This window comes from Neospora caninum, chromosome IX, assembly GCF_000208865.1.
Source record: "Neospora caninum Liverpool complete genome, chromosome IX".
NCBI lineage: Eukaryota > Apicomplexa > Conoidasida > Eucoccidiorida > Sarcocystidae > Neospora > Neospora caninum.
The window spans coordinates 2,622,270-2,642,696 of NC_018390.1; the positions used below are offsets into that span (position 1 = coordinate 2,622,270).

Below are 20,427 nucleotides of genomic sequence, written 5' to 3' on the forward strand. Positions count from 1 at the left end.
AAAGGAGCAATCGGAGGATGCAGCCGCCTGGAAAGGTCCGTCGTTGCATTTCGTAGTCCTCCGGACATCCAAAGAAAATCGCCGCACTGCCCTTCCAAAGAGGCTTGGTCTGAGAGAGGCACTGTTGCGCACTTGGTTGCGCGTTCTCAGCTTTGTCGGACTTCTCAAAAGGAAACCGCCGTGAGGCGTACATCTCCCTGCAGGGTCGGAAAGACAACCGACAGCGTCCTTGCAAGCAGGGGGAGAAAGGAGCAAGAATCTACAGAGATTCTTTATCCCAGGAGCCTGTTTAGTGTCTGTCTACGAAGACGTCTGACTAGATACAGGAACCCCAGACAGAGGCCAGGAGGTAGAGATAAAGAGAGACGGGTACGGACCTTGATCTAGGCAGACAGCCCGCCTAAGACGAATGGGTACATATGTACAGGGTTATTCGCGTATGTGTGCATGTGGCGCAGAAAGATATATATTTTCGTGTCAGCAGGGCCGAGTTTGGAACGGAAAGGCGATCTGTTAAAGCATCCAAGAAGGACAACAGCCACATGGCAGGGATCACACAGGCGTGGGTCTGTATTTTCATCCACCTACTACGCACACAGAGCAACCTGGCCTTGATGTATCGCTCACAAGCGCCTTTCCCTGCATCTACAAAAACCTATGTATGCCGATGCACATTCACAGATACACATGTACACAATGTATGCACATAATATACATATGGCCGTCTATACCTACACAAACGCACGCAAATATATATATATATATATATGTATATAAGTATAAATATGTATATGTATATAGTTGCATACATATGGTTAGGGGAACAGGTGGCGGATGAGAAAGCTACGTCGCAGATACAACGCAAGTTGTCCAGTCTCCCTTTTACCCGTAGTTTCGTTTGAGCAAATTCCAGAGAGCCGCGTGATTGCTTTCCCAAATCGACCCATCCGGCGTCACTTGGACGACATGGCCTGCGTTGAGTCGCGAGAAAACGGAAGAATGTCCCCTGAAGATTTCGTCAGAAAGCCTGTCTCTTTTGTGGAGTGACGCGCGTCTGAGGCACACTTTTAAATGTGTGTGTGTGTGTGTGTCGCCTTGTGCGCCTCTGATGTTGCCACAGGCGCGACGCGCGATGTACGGAGGTGGAGCGCAGTACGACCGCGGATAGAAATGCAGATAGCTTTGGGGGAAACGAGTGCGTTATTTGACGCTCTTCCCTCACTCGTCCAGATCTCTTTGTTGGATTAGGGGTAGCCGTGTGCGCGTGTCCCCTTGAGCGAGGGATCTCTGTCTCTCCCTCAGTTGTTCCTGGCACGCTACTCCTTTCTCCGTTTCCTCCCGAATTCGTCCGTCAACCTGGTCTTTTTTGCCTCTGCAGCTTTCTCTCTCGCGCTCGACGAAAGCCTGTCCCTCTCCGCCCGCTTCCTCGCTCCTCCAGATCTCGCTCTGACCCGTGCGAGAGTGAGCTGAGTTGTGTCTGTCGCCATGCGTTTTCTTCATCTTCTCCTTTCGGGCCTCGGCGCCTCGTGATCTATCGGCCTTTCTTCCCCTTTTCCCTACCCTCGCGTTGCGCGGCCATCTCTGTCGGTTCTCGACCGGAAAACGCCCGTTCGCGTTTCCCCCTCGTGACTCTTTCTCGCCCCTTTCCCTGTCATTTCAAGCGCCTCTTTCGCTCTCCACTTTTGGGCTTTCGGTCTCTTTCGTTCGGCGGCGATAAGCAGCAAACGCCCTGCGGCACTCACCGGTGGGAAACGTCAGGGTTACAGCCGCTCGCGCTTTTTTGATTTCCTCCTCCAGGACTCCGCCGTTCCGACCCGCGTCGACAAACTCGGCTGTGTGCGTCGAGATGTGCACTCGAGTCTGGTCCTCGAAGTGCGCCACAAAACTCGCCACCGAGGCCGTTTCGAGCCAGAAAATGTTCCGTTTCGCGCGCTCGACATCTTCCACCAGTGGCCACAAACTCTGCGTCTCCTCAGCCTCCTGTTTCGAACTGGTCCCCATCCCAGGCTTCTCCTTCTCTCTTTCCTTCTCTCGTTCCTTCTCCCGTTCTTTCTCTCGTTCCTTCTCCCGCTCCTTCTGCTCCTTCTCGCGGCCAGCAGAGCCCCCACTGCTGGTCTCTTTTCCCGCTTCCTTTCCCAGATTTGGGCCTGAGAGCGCAGCCACCTGCGCAAGTTTGTTCTGCACGCCTGCCTCGAGAAAGGCTCTCAACTTTTCGCACTCTTCGGCAAAGCGCTCGTCTTCTCTCAGAAAGAAGGTCGCGTGCGTCCGCATGCGCGTTACGCTCACTGCTCGCCACGCATGCACCGGCTCAGGGAAAAAGCGAGGCTCGGACGGGGGACCGCCAGAAGGGCCCGGTGCGTCGGCGTCTGCAACGCCAAAAAAAAAGGAGAAAAAAAGCGAAACGAAGTGGCGCCCTCAACGCCGATATCACGCAAGAGGCAAGAACACAGCTGGGCAGTCTGTGAGGCGACTCGAAGGCTGCTCGGATTCAGCTGCGAAGTTTCGGTGGAAACCCGTACGTTTCCGATGTTTCGGCCGCTGGTTCGCGTCCAGCCTCTTGACCTGTTCTTCAAACTCCAGCTTCTCGACGTCGGGAAAGGCAAAGACGCGCTTCGCCCCCGAGGTGTACGACACCGCGCAGATCACTGCGTCGTCGTGCGCCATGAGGCTCTGCTCCGTGCCGCGAATATTTCCGTGTCTCGCTCGATCGAGCTCGGCGAGGGCCGCCGGCATGCACGCGTCTTCGTCCGCCGTTCGGACAGCTCGGCGAAGGCCAAGAAACTCGTAAAAACTCGGCACAGGCACCAGCGCCAAAGACTCCCATCCGTGCCACAACGCACGGCCGGGGCAAGGCCTGCAGTCGCGAGACACAGCGGGGAAACGATAGAGTTGCGTTCGCGAAGGCGTGGAGGGAACACCGCCGAAGTTTGGGGGCAGCATGCAGAAAAGGCGAATTCGCCAACTCTGGGAAAAGTCAACTTGAGAACCAAGCATTTCTACAAACAAATGCATGCCGTCAGTGTGCCGGACTCAGAAACTGCTTACAAAGGCACGTCGCGTTTCTGTCAACTCAAACGGCCAAACACAAATGCACACCTCCTCTCTTTTGCATACATTTATACGTGTGTACACAGATTCACATGTATAAATGTATGCATCTCGACGCCGATACAAATATGTGGAGATGTATATATATATATATATATATATCTGCACATATGTGTGCATACACGCATTTACGTATGTACCAGTTCACATCCAGAGGTAAATACAAATAGGCATGCACAGGGGCACAACCTTGTGTGTTGAAGTATACGATGACACACAGGTAACTGCGTCTGTGAGAGAGCTCGGATCTACTCTGGAGCGCGAGTTGAGGAAGAACAGACACCTCAAGCCTAAGGCAGCGTCTCAGCGCTCTCCCGCGAGGCTCAAGAAGAAACTCGATGCGACGTCGCTCCGCTCGAGTCCCTCTACTTTCGTCGCGGGCTCCTCAAAACAGCAGTCGCTTGCATGCACACCCCTGCACACGGAAAGCTGCATGCGGCTTAAGGGACTGCACGACTCTTTTGGAACTGCGCAGGCTACGAGCCGGCAACGCCAGGCAGTTTTCTTGGCACACCGGTGATAGAGAGCCAGCAGGAGGGTATCCGATCGAGGCACGTAACGCTGCGCGAGATACATGCCGCTGTCTCGGAGGGCGTGGCAGAGTGTGTCGAGGAGCTGCGCCGGCGTGAGAATCTCGTGGAAGACGCGCGTGGCGGGGAAAGCCGGCGTCGGGGACTCGGGCGCAACAGACTTGAGCAGAAGTTCGAATTCGGCGAGAAGCAAAAGATGGTCAACATGCTTCGGGGGAACCTCAGGAAAGAACGGGTACACGCGGCACAGCAAGGCTGTTCTGCAGGAGAGAAAAAGGAAACGGAGTGCATTCCCACAAAGCGATCGACACCAAACGCAGCCGAACACTCGGGGCATCTTTGGACACCTGATAGTTTTCGCCCCACATGTGACGCATATTCCAGTGATATCGATGAATAAAGATATTTATATATTTTTTTTTTCATGTCTGTGTATATGTATGTATACAAATGCATGCAAACAGGTGTTCGTGTGTGAACGAGCGTCTTGTGCGGTCTCTGGCAAAGGTAGGTATGGCCATAACTCCGCGCAATCTGTCACGTAAAAGCACGTTTCTTCGGCGGCAGATCACTGCGTTATGTGTCACTGCGTTTCCAGCGGTCTCCATTTGTCTCTCGCTCGATGATTTTCTGCGGAGGTTGACGCAACGAGCCGGAGAAGAGTCGGCTGGTTCCCGTCTGGTTCTTCTCTGTGCTTCTTCCAGTCCAGCCGTTTCTTCAACTTACCGTGTGGAGGGAGGAACGGTTAGGGCGGATGCTTGTAGAGGTAAGGCGCTACGGACCACCCGAACCGTCCCATAAAGTTCACCTGCAATGTCCTCGAGAGATTCCCCTCCTTGGGCGAGTTTCTGTCCCCTCAGCCTTCGACGCGCCCGATCTCGATAGGGCACAACTGCGGAGTGTTTGAAAGGTTCCGCGTCGGCCCGCGGATTTGACTCTCTATACACCACATGCGGCGCATTGCAAATATGTTCTAGAGAGACAAGAGGTTCAGAGCCTGGTTACTCTGTCAATGACTCATGAATAGGTATATATGAATGCGTACCATGTAGGTGCATCAACGGATATATATATATATATATATATATATATGGGTACATTTAGAGTACATGTATATATATAGAGATATAGATATATTCGTATATTTGTATATCTGTATATGAAGCTGTATGCCTTAGGTCGTAAATGAGGCTCACAGAGTAGGAGGGTCTGGAGCATGAGAGGCAGGAAGAAAGCCTCGGCTTATAGTAGAGATCTACGGAAGAGGTTTTCTGGGATAGGAACCTTTAGACAGCTGCACACCGCAATGTAGCCGAATCTAGAGCTGCGTGTCGGCACGTCGTTTACAATTCGATATTGCGGCCCCCCTCTGCTCGACGTACTTTTTTCCCTAACGCAAATGTCTCCTTTTTCCTCACCTCGCGGCAGCCTGTTCTGTTGTGGCAGCTGGCGGGGTTTTGGGTCTGCTTTCTTCCTCGCCGTGGGCTGGCGATCTGCACGGAGAGAGTGCATTTAAGAGAGCGGTTTGCACAGGGTCTCTTGCCGCGAAAAAGAGAAACGCACATCCGTCTCTCCTCTCGCCTATCGGCGAACGAAGACGCGCGCGTCCGAGCGAAGCTGAAGCTAGAGGTGTTCTCGAAATGAACGCGAGCACACTTGGGACCATATCCAGAACGCGAAACTCTTCCGTGTGTACATACACACGCAGGGAGTCATCTCCCACACATGTCTGTTTCACATTTATTTACCTCTCTACACAGCCAGCTGGAGGACGACGATAAAAATGCGTCTCCGAAGAACCCTTACGTTAAGACCTGCAAATGCCTGTGTAATTTTCAATGTACATCTATATACATATATACATATATATATATATATATATGGATAGAAATCTGTTGGTCAGCAGAGAGGACGGATGCAAGGTAAGCAGGCAGACAGGTATGGAGCTTGAAGTCTCACCTGACTTGTGCAGCGACGTTTTCGTGGACTTGTTCGAGAACACAGTGAAGAAAAAGAGCGCTGTCGTGGTGCTCCGGAGCGATGGACGAGAACAGCGCGTCATACACCCTATGCCGGCACGCAAAAAACAGAGAAAAGGCCAGACCATCCAGAGGCAGCGTCTCCACTTGTTGACCGATGCAAACAGATCGGAACCGCAAAGGCTCGACAGGATTTTGCGGGCCTTCGGACAGTTTCGGCGGCTCAACTCAACAGGCTCATGGGTTCCCTCAGTGCCGAGCACCTGCAACGTCATCTCAGGACTGCAGACGGTTTCATCCGTCGTCGATGGTGACTGAGAAAGGAGGGCCGAAGCGAGAATCGGGAGGTGATTCGACCGTCCAAAAGAACGCGAATGTAGAAGCGCATTCCAGTAAGGCATCACTGCCGATTGCTTCGGAACGAAGCATCAAACAGGCGACCGCGCGGCGCCTCTGGCAAAGACAACGCGCGCCACAAAAGCCCATCGCTTGAACATGTAAAACCCGAAAGGCCGAGACGCTTTGTTTTCCCACTCTCATCAAACACAGCCGCTCCCCCAGACAGAGTCCATTCGGATCGGAAAGAGAAAGTAGGAAGCGGAAGAAACGCTCCGCTCAGGTCGACTGCCTCGCCACCCTGCAGAGCCCCCAGAAGAGACACCAGGGAAACACAGAGACCCAACACCGGCGTGTAGTCCCTTTTCAGGGGGACGGGCCTTTTCGCTGGGTTTTGATCTGCTTGGAAATCGCTGGCGCTTCTCGTGAATGGATTTCTCGCGCGTTGCTTCAAAAGGAAACAAGGCTCTCACCGTCGGTTCTCGTCGGGGAGCGTGGACGCTGTCAGTCCGCCGTCTCCTGTGCACCCCTGAGTGTTTCCGCCGTAATGCGCCGTCTTCTCCTTCTCGCTGGCGTCTTGCTCTTTCTTTCCTGCCTTCTTCTTTCTCTTTTTCTTTTCGTCGTCGTGACTCGCCTCTGTCCCGTCGTCTTCCTTCTTCCCGGCTCCTCGGCGAGCGGTCTTCTCTGCGCGATCCGTCTCGGTTCCAGTGAGACTCACAAACCCAGCTGCCTGTACAGCAAGCGAAGTGTCTCCAGCTGGACTGCCGAGCTGGGGATGCTCAAGAAAGAACTTGCTCGCTTCCACGCGCTTCGCTCTCGACAAAAAAGCAGCGTACGACGCCTTCTGCTGCACGACTTTCAAACTCTGAGAGGCCACCCGAGACCAAAGCTTTGCCGAAGCCAAGTATCTGCACAAACCACAGATTCAAACACGTCTCGAGAGCAGTCCTGCAGCCCACGAATGCGTGGACTGGTACCCGTATGTACGAAAGCTAGGCGTACTTATGCCCCGAGGCAAACGTTCCTGTAGAGACAACGCCTATACACATCGACACAATTGAATCTACACACATGTACAGGTATGTACGCATGGACGGCGTGCATGTATATATCTATCCATGTGTATCGACATCTACCGCTTGTCGCATATACATTGATATTTGGAAAATAACCATAAGATCTACCGGGTTTTATGTACGGACACCTATTGCCGGAAAATCGCCTACGTTTTAACGGGTGGATTCCTACTCGTTTATGCCTTTACATTTATATATATATATATATATATATATATGCGTGTGTGTATAAATGGGTGCTTACTGCTTAACGTTGGGTATTGTTTCCATGGCGACATTGGAGAAGGCGGCGGGCGGAGCTTGGTTTATGGCGTCGTAGAAGAGATGCAGTTCTGCTGGAAGGCTGTTGAGACCGCTTTCTTCTCTTAACTCCTCCACGGATTTTTGCGTCAGAAATAAGACCAAGTCGAGTCCAACTTGTTTCTCTGCTAGAGCGGTGCACAGCTCCTGGCTCCAAGGCACTTCAAAGAGCAGAAAGAGGACGTCTAGGCGATCGACGCGCATTTCTTCTCGCTTTGGCTCTTCACCGCCAGACTGTTCGCAGAAGGCAGTCTCCTGCAGATCTTGATTTTTTTTCAGTGTGGCCGTGTCGGAGACTGGGGAACTTTTCTGGGCCGATTTGCTGCCCGTCAGCTGGGGCTTGGTGCTCGCGAGACCTGTCTGGTCTCCCGTAGGCAGGGACGGTCCGGGGGGTGAAGAGGCAGAGGTTTGCTCTTTCAGCAACGCATCGCTCTCTATAGCCCTCTTTAAAGAATTCAGGCGCCGTCTTTCAACCGCTGACAAATACTCCAGGCGCGCTTGAGCTAGAGCCCTTGCAAAGTCCTCTTCCTGTCACATACCACGCATGCGGAAACACGAAAAACTCCTTCTTTTCTTCTAGCACCCTCCATACATGCTCATGGATATGTATCTGTGTATGTGATCATATGTGCGTTTACTTAGAGAATTCAATCGATGGAAAAGGCGCCTGTTGACAGAGAAACCAGGCAGTGTCGCAAGACCGAGAAGACGAGAAGGAAAGAGAGGTGGGGCGATGAAGAAGCAGATACATAAACAGAGCGATATACAGTCGAATCGGAAGGGATAGAGAGGAAGACAGCAAGGTAAATGGTTTAGCTTCTTTTATATTCAAAACGTCAGTGTGTTTGCTGCAAGCCTTTCTCTTCATCTACCCCTATATATATACATATATATATATATATATATATATATCGGTTTGCTTGTGGACATCCATTGACAAGTCGGCTTCAACGGAACACAGCATACATGTCTGCCAGTCTATATGCATACATACATGCATAGATGTATATATATATATATATATATATATATATATGCGGTGGACCACGTGTCCGCCTAGCAGAGCTTCTCTCGTTTGTTTTGAGGCATTTTGGTCCAAGGGAGTGAATGGGGTTATCTCTCTTGGCAGTGGGAGAGACGGAGCTCAGTTGTTTTCGCAAGATGGGGCGGAATCACGGTGTGTTACCTTCATCTCAGATCCGGATTTCGCCTTTGGATCTTGAATCAGGAGACTCTTGGCTCGGCCGTACTCAAACACGTCTTCCAGAGTGAGGAGGACAACGTCAGGCAGCTCCTGCGGAAAAACGAGAGACGTGCATTTCTGCAAATGTGTGCACACAGGTTGATTTGTTGATAAAAGCGGGCAAGCTTCTCTCGCTCTCAAGACTCTCGTTTTGAGGCTTTCTTACATATCTACCCTGGTATGACGGTCCACGCCGTCTCTAAAAAACCGTGTCTCCGGATTCTCGGCACGAACCCGCTTTTCCCGTGTTCCTCGTTTCCGGCGTATTTCCGTGGTCCGCTAAAAGTTTTCACTTCTTCTTTTCAAAAGACACCTACCAAAGAGAGAGGAGCAGCGTCGTCACTGCTTGACGTAGAACCTGGTTCTCCCTCAGAAGGCTGTGACAGAAACAACAAGGCTTTTCGCTTAGACGGTGATTGCGATTCGTCTGCCTAGAGTCCGACCCGTCTCAAATCGCGGCATAGCGTAAAGCTGTCGTTCTTGTTCTCTACGCTGCCACACTCCTGGCACAACACTCATTTCACTCGCTGCTGGCTGGCGCATATACACCGGGATACCTCCTACCTCATCGGCCTGTGCGCTCTGATTCGGGCCCTTTACTCGTTGTAAATTCTCGAAAGATGCGAGGAGCTGTGTCGCTATGTTCTGCGTCTCGAGTGTTCCAGAACTCCCGCTGGCATCTCTCTCCTCGTCGAGAACGAGAACGACCGTTGCACTGTGGACTGTCGGGGGCTCTACAGCGAAGGCACAGGCGACTTCAGGCTCGACGGCAATCCCCAGAAGCGGGTTTCTCGTGATATCTCGGATGGGTTTCTTTCCACGTCCACTCGCGTTTCCCTGGAGATTCATCGCCCCTTTAGGGTCTAGGCGTCCACTCGGCGAGCTCTTCGGAGCTGCCTTTGCGTTGCCTTTGCTACTTTTCCCCCCCGGTTGAGCCATCGTTACGCCGAGACCGTACCGTCAGTTGCACACCCCTGCCACGGGACGCGCCGCAGCCTCTCAGCGGATAAAACGGAGACAGTCCCAACAGTGGAAAGGAGCGCTACGGCGCGGGTTCGAAGAGATTTGCTTAGAGCGGCCTCGGCAAATTCGTGGAACCCTACAGAGCATCTCTTTTTGGTCGGAACAAAGGTCGCGTAAGGCAGACGGTGTCTCAGAGGAGAACACGGTGGACGTGGCCGGGGCGCGGAAGAGAGGAGGAATGCAATCAGGCCTCCGACACCGGCGAGGCACGCAAAAGGAGACGTCTGTAAAAGCGCGATTCTTTTCATTCCTTCGGTGACCGGGAAGTGCGATGTTCTCGGCTATTCTTCCAGGCCGGCCACATCCCTTGTTCCGCATATGAAAATGCAACTGCCTATGTGAATGTGCTAACACATGCATGCCTACCTGCATATATTGCAGTGCAAACGTGCATACATGTAAGTCGTCAACGTGTGTATCTAGATCGAGAACGCTTTCCCTGGATTTACGAGAGAGACGATTCCACAATTTCACCGGCGAAAGGGTAACTGTAAAACAAAAAACCAACTGCAAGACAGTGTGGAGAAAGGAGGATATGGCAAGAAAATGGAGCGGGCCCGTCAAAACTTTCGTTGAGGTTCCCCCCGAGGTAGAAACCTGCAAGTGCGACTGTGCATATCCTTTTTCCCAACGCTCGGTTGGAAAAGAGTTCATCTGGTGTGGACGACACTTTTGGCAAATCGAAATGCATGTAGACAGATGGAGTTTTTGTGTGTTGATTCTTCTTCCCATACGGGTATTTAGACTGTTACATGAAGAGTGCGACTGTTATATATACGGGTCTGTGTGTCGGGATGCAGGAAGGCGGAGGCGAAGAGTTCGGTCAACATGTCAGCGTCAGTGCTGGACGTGTTTCTCGGCAGATGGCAAACAGTGACACAAACAAGAAAACAACTTCAGGACGGACATGCGCGTACAATCCAGAGGTCGTCGACCAGGAGTCACCCCGACTGGGTGGCCAAGGACAACGACGCACAGAACGCCTGAGAGAGTTCCAGGGTTTGACCATTTGGAAGGTTACGATCAACGAAAAATCCCGCAGTGCGTTTTTGAGTAGGCCTCAGATCTAACGCGTTAATGTCTCCCTGGAACGTGTCCGTCCGTCGTTTTTCCAGAGGAAGGTCAAACAACGTGAGGCGCCCCGTCGAGGGCGGTCTTTGTCGAGGGACTTCCCGGAATCACGCCGAGTCCGTCGGTTCCTGGCGTTTTCCTCGTCCATTCGGATAACTGAGACGGCAGGCAAAAGCAATTAACGCCAACCCGAAAACGAGAAAAGGAATGGAAAGGACAACCAAGCAAACGCCCAGTCCCATGACACGCCACGCGCGCGCGGAAAAACTGGACTTTGATGTGTGGTTCGTTTTTTGAGGGGCCCGCGAAAAGCTTATGACTCTGGTGTGGACATGCGAATGTATAAAGCCTGTGCATGTTGTGTTTCTGGGTAACACAAGTCGCATTTCTCTACGCATTTCGGGGTTTCCAGTACACATCGAATTAGATCGGTATTTGATCTAACGAGGGGGATGCGCATCCGTGACAGCATGATGCGCGGGAACAAGGAGAAATCGCCCACAAAATTATTCTGAAAAAAAAGGCGTTCAAACTGGATGCGAGCAACTGTGAACCACGTCTGTACCCGAGGCGAACTCTTGCACCAAATCAAACCGATTCCGTCGGCGCCTGCAAAAACGCAACCCACAGGAAAACGGCGCTCTTCTGTGTGTTGTGCGTGTGTGTTCATGGGTCCATCTAGTCGAGATTGCCCGGCTTGGCGGAACTGGTTGCGCTTGACCTTGTTTTTCGGGCGTTTCCCGACACCGCGGCGGCCATCGACAGCCTACTGGCCGAATCCAGGGATCTCCTCTCGTCCACGGTCCCAATTTTGTTCGGCTGTGTTTCCCTTTTGCGTGGTCTCTGACGCGGTCTTTCCTCGCTTCAACCCCTATTTGCTCACGTACCCAGCGTCCATGCATTGCACTCCAGAAGAATACTCCACGGATCCTGATTTCGTTCCGGGACCTGTCGCTCCGTTGGGCGCTCTACACACGAAGAATCCGAAAACCCGTACCACACACGCACACATGACTACTCTCTCGGACGCCCCGGCACATTGGCCCAAGCAGCTCCAGCGCTGTTTAGGGATTTCGTCTAATTGCGGGGCTCGTTCCGCATCGCTGAACAGCGCCAGTGAACGGGTGCGAGAGGGTTTGGACCGGTGATTGAAGGCTGATAAAAGTTTCTTCACGGTGACACGGCCGCAACACATCCCTCCGCAGGGCGGGGATGGCGCGGACTCGAAGGTGTTGTTTGCCGAACGGTTGAAGTCGGGTCCCGGCTCATGTGACGATTTCAGAACTGTGTAAGTGGCTGTCTGTGCGCGTCCTTGGAGCTTCTGTGAAGTCCTGAGTTTCGAGAAAGTCGAGAAAGACGTCAATTCGAAGTCGCGTACCAAACTGTAGCTCCCACGCAGAAAACGGAGGAACGCGTGCAAACAAACAATCTTTGGCAAGGCCGCTGAGTGAGATGGGGAACGACAGAAGTTCCAGCGCAAAACCGAGTCGACACGGCTTTCTCCTCTGCGGCAAACGAGGCTGTGCGTCTCTTTCACACGAAAGGCCTTTTCTCCGTATTCTGGTTTCCACGCGACAACCGCAGAGAGGCCGAAGAGAAAACACGCGGTGTGTGTCTTTGCAGAAAGCACCCGCAAAGCGAAGGGCCAACGTCTCTCGGCCTCGGTCTCCAAAGGCCGAGCACATAGCGTCCCGTCGGCACGAATGCGGACGCGCGGAACGTCGGAGAAGTTGGAGACGAGGCATTATTGGCTCGTTTCGAAGCACCACCAAGCAGCGCGGAACACAGGCTCTACAAGTTGAAGGCTACACAAAAAACAAAGGACACAGGCTGTCACCGTGCACAAACTCACGGGAGCACAGTCACGCGCGAGGCCTAAGTGTCTATCTCTCGGAACCACTTCTTCTCGCCAAAAAACACCACGAGAGTGTTGACGCCCCCCGACAACCGAAGCATGCAGCGGGCTTTTTTAAGGGCCCGCATCCGCGAACATGCGCCTGTTGGAATCGCTGGTACCGTCCACCACACGCCGGCGCGCGTCCTCGTCGGCAGTTACTCAACAAAAAGCAAAGCTCCTCAGGGACTCACTCCATCACCGCCATGCATGCAAACACACGAGTACATTTGTCGAGTCCAGATCCCAGTGTAGACGTGGAGATACGTGAAGTCTGTTCACGACCATAGAGAGAGGTAGACGCACACCCGCGTATACACACAGACACCGAAAACGGAGACAGGCACTCGTGGTCAGGCCTAGTTTCCTCCCACCTGTCGCTTATGGACAGAAAAGAGCCTCTGTCTCCGTCGCTGCCGAGCAAAGATATGTGTACTGCGGGGGCGGACTAGCTAGCGTCGGGTTGCCCAGGAGAGAGAACGGTTGGCATTGTGCCGTGGAAAAACGGGTACCGAGAGGAGAGACTAGCGATATCAACACACGCGGTCTCCCCTCGCCTTCGAAGACACCGGCGAGCGCGTCCCGCTCGGAAACGCACGTTTGGCGCGCATGCACGATAGAGCAAAACCGGCACGAGACCGAGAAGACACGTGGCGGGTGTGTAGCGAGGGCCCTTTCCCTTCTTGAACAAGGAAGCGAAAACGACAGAAGGAAAACGAAATGTTGACGAAACACCTCCCGCTGGACAGGCCGGTCCCGGGCCTCCAACTGCCCCACGCACCCTGCTCCGAAACGCCAGAGAAAAAACGAAAACGAAGACGCCACGCAGATGTACATACAAGCACATGACCGGCACAAAGCCGTATAAAGCAGACAATCGAGAGAGTCACCATTGAGGATGGACGGGTTCTGTGGAAACAGAGAGAAACCGAAAGAGAGCGAATGCGGAGCAACCTGAAGCGCATCTCGAGAACACGACGTGCGCTACGATCGGCCGCCATCTCCATTTACTGCCTTGCCCTGGCTCCTCTTCGCCAACCTTCTGAGACAGATGTGGCGTTCAGGAAGCCTCGCCAGCTCCGCCTGCGCAGGCTCGCGGTCTGAACAGGCGGCGCCGCGAAAACGGGCTTTGAATGGAAACGAGATGCTCCATAAAAATGGGGCTGAGCTCTCCAGTTCGAGTTATCCGCCTCGGCTCGTCCCTCCCTGCCGTCGCCAGCACCTCCCCCTCTCCGTTCTCTTCACACACACACTGTTCCCTTTCCCTTCAGCCAACAGAAGCACACGCATGCATGCGCATGTCCATATGAGCACACATGTCCATCTACAGGATCTGGCACAGATAGGCACAAACATGTCATGTATACACACGAACATATATATATATATATATATATATATATATATGCCCGCCCTGTCATCCCCGCGTTCTTGGATCCCGCCGCGCAACTACTGGTTCTTCGGGAAGTAGAGCTTTGCTTTCTTTTCCTTCTTCGCAGCAGCCTTCTTCTTTTCCTCCTCGAGCGCCGCCAGGCGACGCGCCTCGTCGGCCGCCGAGCCTCGACTCGCCCCGGCGCCTTTTCTCCTCGGGCCCACGGGGATGCCCGACGGTTTGATCGCTCCAGGAGCGACCGGCCGCCGAGGGCCGTCTTCGCTTTTCTGTGAAGAGCACCAAAAAACGCGCACTTTGTCTCATTCAAGGGCCGAAGCGCACTCACCGCCCTCTGGAGTTTCAACCTCAGTCTGTCGCAAACCGAAAGACAAACGCCCCGGCGTGAACCCAAAACGCGAGCGAGTGTATATAGAGACAAAAACGCGCATCTCCAGGCGTTTGCCTGCGCCCGTAGAGGCGAGCGAAGGCGCGCGCTGCGTCCACTCCCTCTCCGCAAGCATCGGACGTCTTGGCGAGAGCTGGTTTCGCCCGACGCGACGAGAGTGAACTCCGGAAAAAGCAAAGGCCGAAGAGACGCCGAGAGACGAATGTACAACGTCCCGAAACAGATCGAATCTGCTTACCGGGCTGCCTTCTTTCTCCTCATCCGAGTTCGCCTGCGCTGCGCCGTCGCCCGCCTGTGGCGAGCTCGTGCCTGCTGATCCCTTCTTCTTCTTCTTTTTCTTCTTCGCAGCTTCTGTCGACGCTCCGCCACCCTCAGCTTCTTCTCCCTTTCCCACTCCGTTCGCCTGCCTTCTCGCCGAGGCGCCGTTCGCGGCCCGAGCCGCGTCTTGCTGTGGAGATCCCTTCTCTCCCTCCAGTGACGGCGCAACTGCATGCCCAGCAAAGACGGAACGCAGGATGCCAGGCAGGTTTGAGAGAACCTCCACCAGGGACCGACGGCGCACAGGCACGGCGGAATCGCAGGGAGAAGAGGCACACGTCTTATGCCACGAAAAGAGGCATCCAGAGACGCTGGCAAGGACGGCAAGAAAGCTCGGGAAGAACCCGGAAAGAAGAGACCCGCAGGGAAGGCGTGCGAAACAAAAGAGGCAGAGACCGAAGCAAGGAAAGTGTGGACGGCAAGCATCACACGCCGTAAGTACCGCACGGCCACTGGCATTCCAGAGCCACGTCTTGCACGCCATTCCCCAAAAGACCTCTTGGCCAAGTACACACGTACTTGCGCATGAAGAAAAAGACGTGAACCCAATCCCAATCGATATTGAAAGATCGTCTCTCTACGTGTCTGTGTACGTGTGTATTCTTGCCACACGTACGGACAAGATGCCAGCCGTTCCCGGCAGAGCGACGCTTCTGTTCAATCTTTCCTCTTCACGAGTTTCTGGACAGCCAGGGTGTGCCTGTGTGTTCATTTCTGTTGGCGTGGGGCGCACGTGGCTCTATACGCCTGGGATAGAACGCGACTCTTGCCGACGGGCAGCCCAGACCGTTCTCGGTCTAAATACGAGTGTCGCTTTCTGCCCGAGCTTTGTGCGGCGTCTTTTGAGTGAAATGCGAGAGACAGAGAGGACTCGCATCGAAGCGTCTAGGGGAAGGCGAAAAGGCCGGAGACAACGCGGAAAAACCGCGCATCGCCGGTACGCGACTCACTGTGCATTTCGTTGAAGAGAGCATCCAGCTCCGCCAGCTCGCGCTGCTTTCTTTCCTTCCTGGAAAGTCCCTTGGTTGGATTCGAAGCCGCCGAGTCACCTTCTTGCAAGACACACACGACACAAACGTCACTCGCGGTTTTTTTACGAATGCGCGAAAAAGGTTTCCGTGTTCATCTACTCTCTTCCCCTCCTACAACACGGTTGTAAAAGTGCATGCGACATAAATAAAAGACACACATCTACATCTGAGTGTAGCCACCCCAGTCGTCGGAAAGCGCACAGCTGCCTGCATGCATGATTGTATATGTACATGGTGTTGGGTCTATCTCTGTATACTTTTACATCGATGCATTTGTGAATGTGGTGGGGTTGGCGCGGTGTGTCCACTCGAGTTTTTCGCGGTTTTTGCTGGCGCATGCTCGGGGGTTGTGTCTTACCTGATTTATTTCTTGTCGGGGTTGCGGTTTCTGGCAGTCGCTGGACTTTCGCTTCATCCCCACTGTCGCTGCTGGAGCTGGATTCCTCCTCTTGCTCCGGCTCCTCCTCACTCTCCGTCTCGCTTTCACTTTCGGTCGTGTAGAAGGCGTCGTCGTTGTCCTTTCCGCCTCCGGGTCGCGTGTTTCTGTCGCCGTTTACAGCCAAGAGTCCTCCTCCAGGTTGCATGAAGTCGTAGTCGTCTTCATCGTCTTCACTAAAATCTGCCCATCGACCGCTGCCGACTCGCGCGCTCGCCGGCGTCGAGGCCAGCTGCTGAGCGCGTTCGGCCTCAGCTACAGCCCGAGCCTGTTCGCGTTCTTGCTTTCTCTGTCTCCGTCGCTCTTGGCGGTCCAGCTTCTTCATCACCTCCTCTTCCTCCGTCAACACAGAGAAGAGGTTCTTCTTCACAGCGCCTGCCATCTCGCCTCGCGCCTTCTCGGATGATTCGACGCACAAGTCTACAGATCTCACACACGATGACACGCAGCCGACGAGCCTCTCCGCCGGTGCCTCTGTGGGGCTCGAAAGGCGGCACAGAGCCGGGAAATTGCGCGGTTAGGCAAAGATCGCGAACGGAGGTGGGATAGAGACCAGACTGAAGCGGGGAGTCAACCAGCCTGGCAAAATCGCGAGGGGGGACACGACCATGCAAAGGCCGGAGAGAAAACGTTACCCAAACAGTGACAAACACGCAGATACGCGACAGGCGTCCCGTGGGGAAAAGAACAACGGCGTAGGAGCGGCAAATGCCGTGCGGGGGAAACAACTGAAAACGACAGGGGAGGAAGAAAGAGCGAGACTCTCTCTCGACGTCGAGAGCCTGCAGAAAACGTATCGACGCAAAGAGGGCCCTCTGGAAGCAGTTTGTAGGAGAGGTAAACGGCGGAAACGCGCGCAGGGACAGAGACACCGAAGCAATCAGGCCGGCGGAGGATTCGTGCGAGTGAACGTCAAGAGCGTTTGGTTTTGGAGAGGGGAGAAGCGCAAACGTCTTGCGCGGGACACTGGATGTGACATGGAAAAGCCGCCTGTTTCAAAACCCACGACTTCTACCGCGGGCTAGCGAGAGAGCGCCAACTAAGACGAACCGATCTACACGGAATCTCGGGAATACAGTGGAGAACTGAAGTCAGAGAGGCGCCTGTGAAAAGCGGATGGGAAACTTGATAAAAAGGGACACAGAGGGGTGCCTCGAGTGCATAACTCTCGGTACGGCTCCCTTTCCCACAACCCTGTTTGTCCGTTGTGGACACAGCTGCGTCATACGCATACAGGTATGTGTATGAACGTTCACGTGTGTACGTGCATATGAACATCAACGAATAAGTACAGATGAGGATGTACCGGTGAGGGGCAGACGTACGGCCGCGTTGTCCCTCTGTCCCTGACAAAGAACCGTCGACGGGACTGCGCAGCGACGGCGAAAGTCGTCTCTCCTCCGTTCAGCAAGAGGCTCGAGAAGCCTGGGGGGGAGATACAAACGCCTTCTGGAGCGCGAATTGTGCGCTCTGGCGTGCAGAGGCGGAGCAACGGGGTGGCAATTAGCCGATAAAAACGCGAAGGCTTCAGGTGTCGACCCGATACCTAGGGGGAGCGCATGGGAAAATGCGGGTAAAAGCCGGAACCTATGCACGGAAGACAGCTTCTTTGCATGACAAAGAAAAGGTTCACGAACAAAAAGATGGACGGAAGCGTCGGTATACGAGCGTGGAAACGCGACAAGCGTTCTACAGTGGGGATGAAATGCCGGGGGAGCTTCAGTCTTTCTCCGGTATCGCATCCGCACACCGAAGAAAAAAACGGAGAATGGCGACTCTCCGATTAGACGACACGCGAGGAGAGACACTCCAAAAACGCGACGTAGATAGTAAACAAACGAAGCCGACAGCTTGCGGGAAGGTCGTTGTCACACCGCCGGGAAAAAAGGACGAGCAAATCGCGGATTTGCGGAAACACAGAACCAGCAGAAAGAGACGGTCAGGCGAGCGCACAGAAAGTCCGGAGGTAAATTCAAAGAAGCAGGTGAGTTTCCGGTTACATTTCTGTTCTGTCCTTCGTCCATGCAGCCTTGTCGCCAACTGACGCGAGAAATTTGCGAGACAGCGGCATAGTGAAAATTCGAGAAAACCGCTTCTCCGCCAGCGGGGCGAGGGGCTTAAATACGGAGGCAACATTCGCGCGGCTGCTCCGCTCAAGGCGACCACGAGACTTGCGCAAACTCGCATGGAGAAAGCGACAGAGGCGTTGTCTCGGTATACGTATCTGGCGAATTGATGGTCCTGATCCTTTTCGCGCGGGCGTTTGGAGTTTCTCTGTTGGAAAGCTTGAAGCCTTCATGACCCCACCTAGGGTGTCAATACACTCGAAGAGCTCTTACGAAAGCCTCAAATTCCTGTGGCGCGGCGAAACCAAGCCTTCTCAGGCACTGGGTCGCCAGAAATGGGGTTCCTTCGCGCACGCGCGGAGTGTGCTTTGCAAACGTCTGTGCAAACGCGTCGTTCCGCTCTCAATCGAGCTTTCGCTGCTTCAGCGGAAATTCGAAAACGCGTGCGCTGGATGAGGGGCAACGGGAGTGCTGGCGGCCTCAGTGCAGAACCGCTGAAATCGCCTCCGGAGGACGGGAGATTTGTTCCGAACCCTCGAGGCAGCTTGTGGGGACCATGACAAGGGACGCAGAACAGGGGTGTGCACGGTTTTCGGGAAAGCAGCGTGTACGCTTCTTTACTTTGAACTTTTGAAAGGGCTGCGTACCATCTCGCTGTCCCACCTCCGCAAAAACACCGCTCGACCGGGGAGGCAGGGCTGTGAAGAGCCCGTATATGGCTCGCACGAAACCGGGCAAGACAAAAAATCGCCACTCGGGTCTGACAGGAACAAGCAATCCTGACACTTGCACACACTGCAGCTGAGGATGTGCCCCGGACGCTTGCGGCCTCGAATCTCCTAGCCGCTCGCCCGTTGCGTACGGCTGCTCTGTCCACCGAAAAGTGCTGTTTCACCTCGGCTCCCCAGCACAATGCTTTTCCACCGAGAGTCTTTATTCCGCTCTTCGCCACTCCGCACGCTTTTCAGCCCTTCTCTGACGGGGTTGGACCAGATAAGGCGCCGAACCCTAGAGCGCCTGTTCTTGGTGTCTGGGGCCCTGTGCAAGAGAATGCACAGGAGGCATTCGGAATGATGGTCACTGCCGTTGCTTCAATCTGCGGAAAGAGGGAGAAGTGTGCACGAGGGGGGAAAGTCTGACAGTGTCGGGAAAGCTGTCGTGGCAAGGCAGTGCAAGGCAAGTCGCCTTGCACTGACCCAGCAACGACTAGGAGAGTTGTGCACCTTCTTTGTACTGCGTGTGTTATCTCCCTCCGAAGGAACAGGTTTGCTCTTAGCGCCACTGGTGTAGATTCCTTGTCTCATGGATTCTGGCAGATGCTTAGGGGCACAAACGAGACACCGTCAGTCGCTACTGAAACCGATCAGTTCGAGCTGTTTTCAAGATACACAGCGCTGGGCCATTTTGCTGTACCGGAGTCATGGAGAAGTCGAGCGTCATGGAGATGCCCAAGTTCACACACCCACACCGAAGCGACCGTTTATAGTCTGTATCCGTCTCCTTCGGCTTACCTCGTTCGCCGCTGGAGAGGGGCTCTTGTGATCGGGATGACGAATCTTTCCACCGCAACACGAGGGCTTAAAGGCCTCGGCGGCGCTGCATGAAACGCGATTTTTGCTCGCGTGTCCGACTTGATGTGTTCCACGAAGTGGGGCGGGGACAAAGAATGAGGCGGCGCCGATGCAGCTGGCAAAGGATTCACTCCTTCTCTGCCGCAGCCCTGTCGGCACACTTGCTAGAAAGGAGCGAGGCGCCCCGGGCTGTGTGGCGGCTGAGGCGAGTCTCCCACGCGCATGTAATCCCGAATCGTGTCAGGTTAAATGCAAAGACGTGCTTGTGGGTCCGCTTCGGAGAAGCAGCCATAACATCCAGTCCGACTTGCCTCTACCCCGTGGCTGTTGGACAAATCGTGATTTTTCAAGAATAGCTATGCATGCGTGCTGACCAAGGCTCTCCTCCTGCTGGTCTTTGACCAAGCAAGGAGCTCCAGCATGCAGAGGGAAAACGGCGCCGAGGTCGGCCAACGGCGTTTGACGAGAAACAGATCGCTGTCGTCGGCCAGTCTCGCCCTGTTGGGAATCGACGCTTTTCTACCGCAAAAACGTTCCAAGACTCCCTCATCTTGCTTCTTGTGTGTCACTCCTGACACCCGGTGGTTATACGCGTCTGCGCTTTCAGTTATGACCGAGTGCAGGCAAACTCGCAGCAGGAGGGCGTACGAGAAGAGCCCTATCGCTG

General features: G+C 54.1%; 3 protein-coding genes across 3 annotated transcripts in view; all 3 read right to left on the reverse strand.

Moving 5' to 3' along the window:
• Positions 1 to 193, reverse strand: part of NCLIV_041620 (conserved hypothetical protein) — a gene marked incomplete at both ends in the record, with an annotated part of 11,694 nt that extends 11,501 nt beyond the window's left edge. The window contains one exon of the mRNA XM_003881071.1: positions 1 to 193. This exon is cut by the window's left edge and continues 26 nt beyond it. Coding sequence (XP_003881120.1) covers positions 1 to 193 — 193 coding nt within the window.
• A 1,463-nt stretch (positions 194 to 1,656) lies between these two features.
• Positions 1,657 to 9,511, reverse strand: NCLIV_041630 (conserved hypothetical protein; the record flags this gene model as incomplete). The annotated part of the gene is made up of 10 exons (XM_003881072.1): positions 1,657 to 2,366; positions 2,520 to 2,854; positions 3,623 to 3,898; positions 4,365 to 4,577; positions 5,057 to 5,131; positions 5,598 to 5,705; positions 6,427 to 6,861; positions 7,274 to 7,857; positions 8,516 to 8,623; positions 9,137 to 9,511. 10 exons carry the CDS (start codon positions 9,509 to 9,511, stop codon positions 1,657 to 1,659), a joined length of 3,219 nt encoding a protein of 1,072 aa, XP_003881121.1.
• A 4,498-nt stretch (positions 9,512 to 14,009) lies between these two features.
• Positions 14,010 to 16,505, reverse strand: NCLIV_041640 (conserved hypothetical protein; the record flags this gene model as incomplete). The annotated part of the gene is made up of 4 exons (XM_003881073.1): positions 14,010 to 14,219; positions 14,577 to 14,824; positions 15,607 to 15,708; positions 16,046 to 16,505. 4 exons carry the CDS (start codon positions 16,503 to 16,505, stop codon positions 14,010 to 14,012), a joined length of 1,020 nt encoding a protein of 339 aa, XP_003881122.1.
• Between the last annotated feature and the right edge of the window lie 3,922 nt (positions 16,506 to 20,427).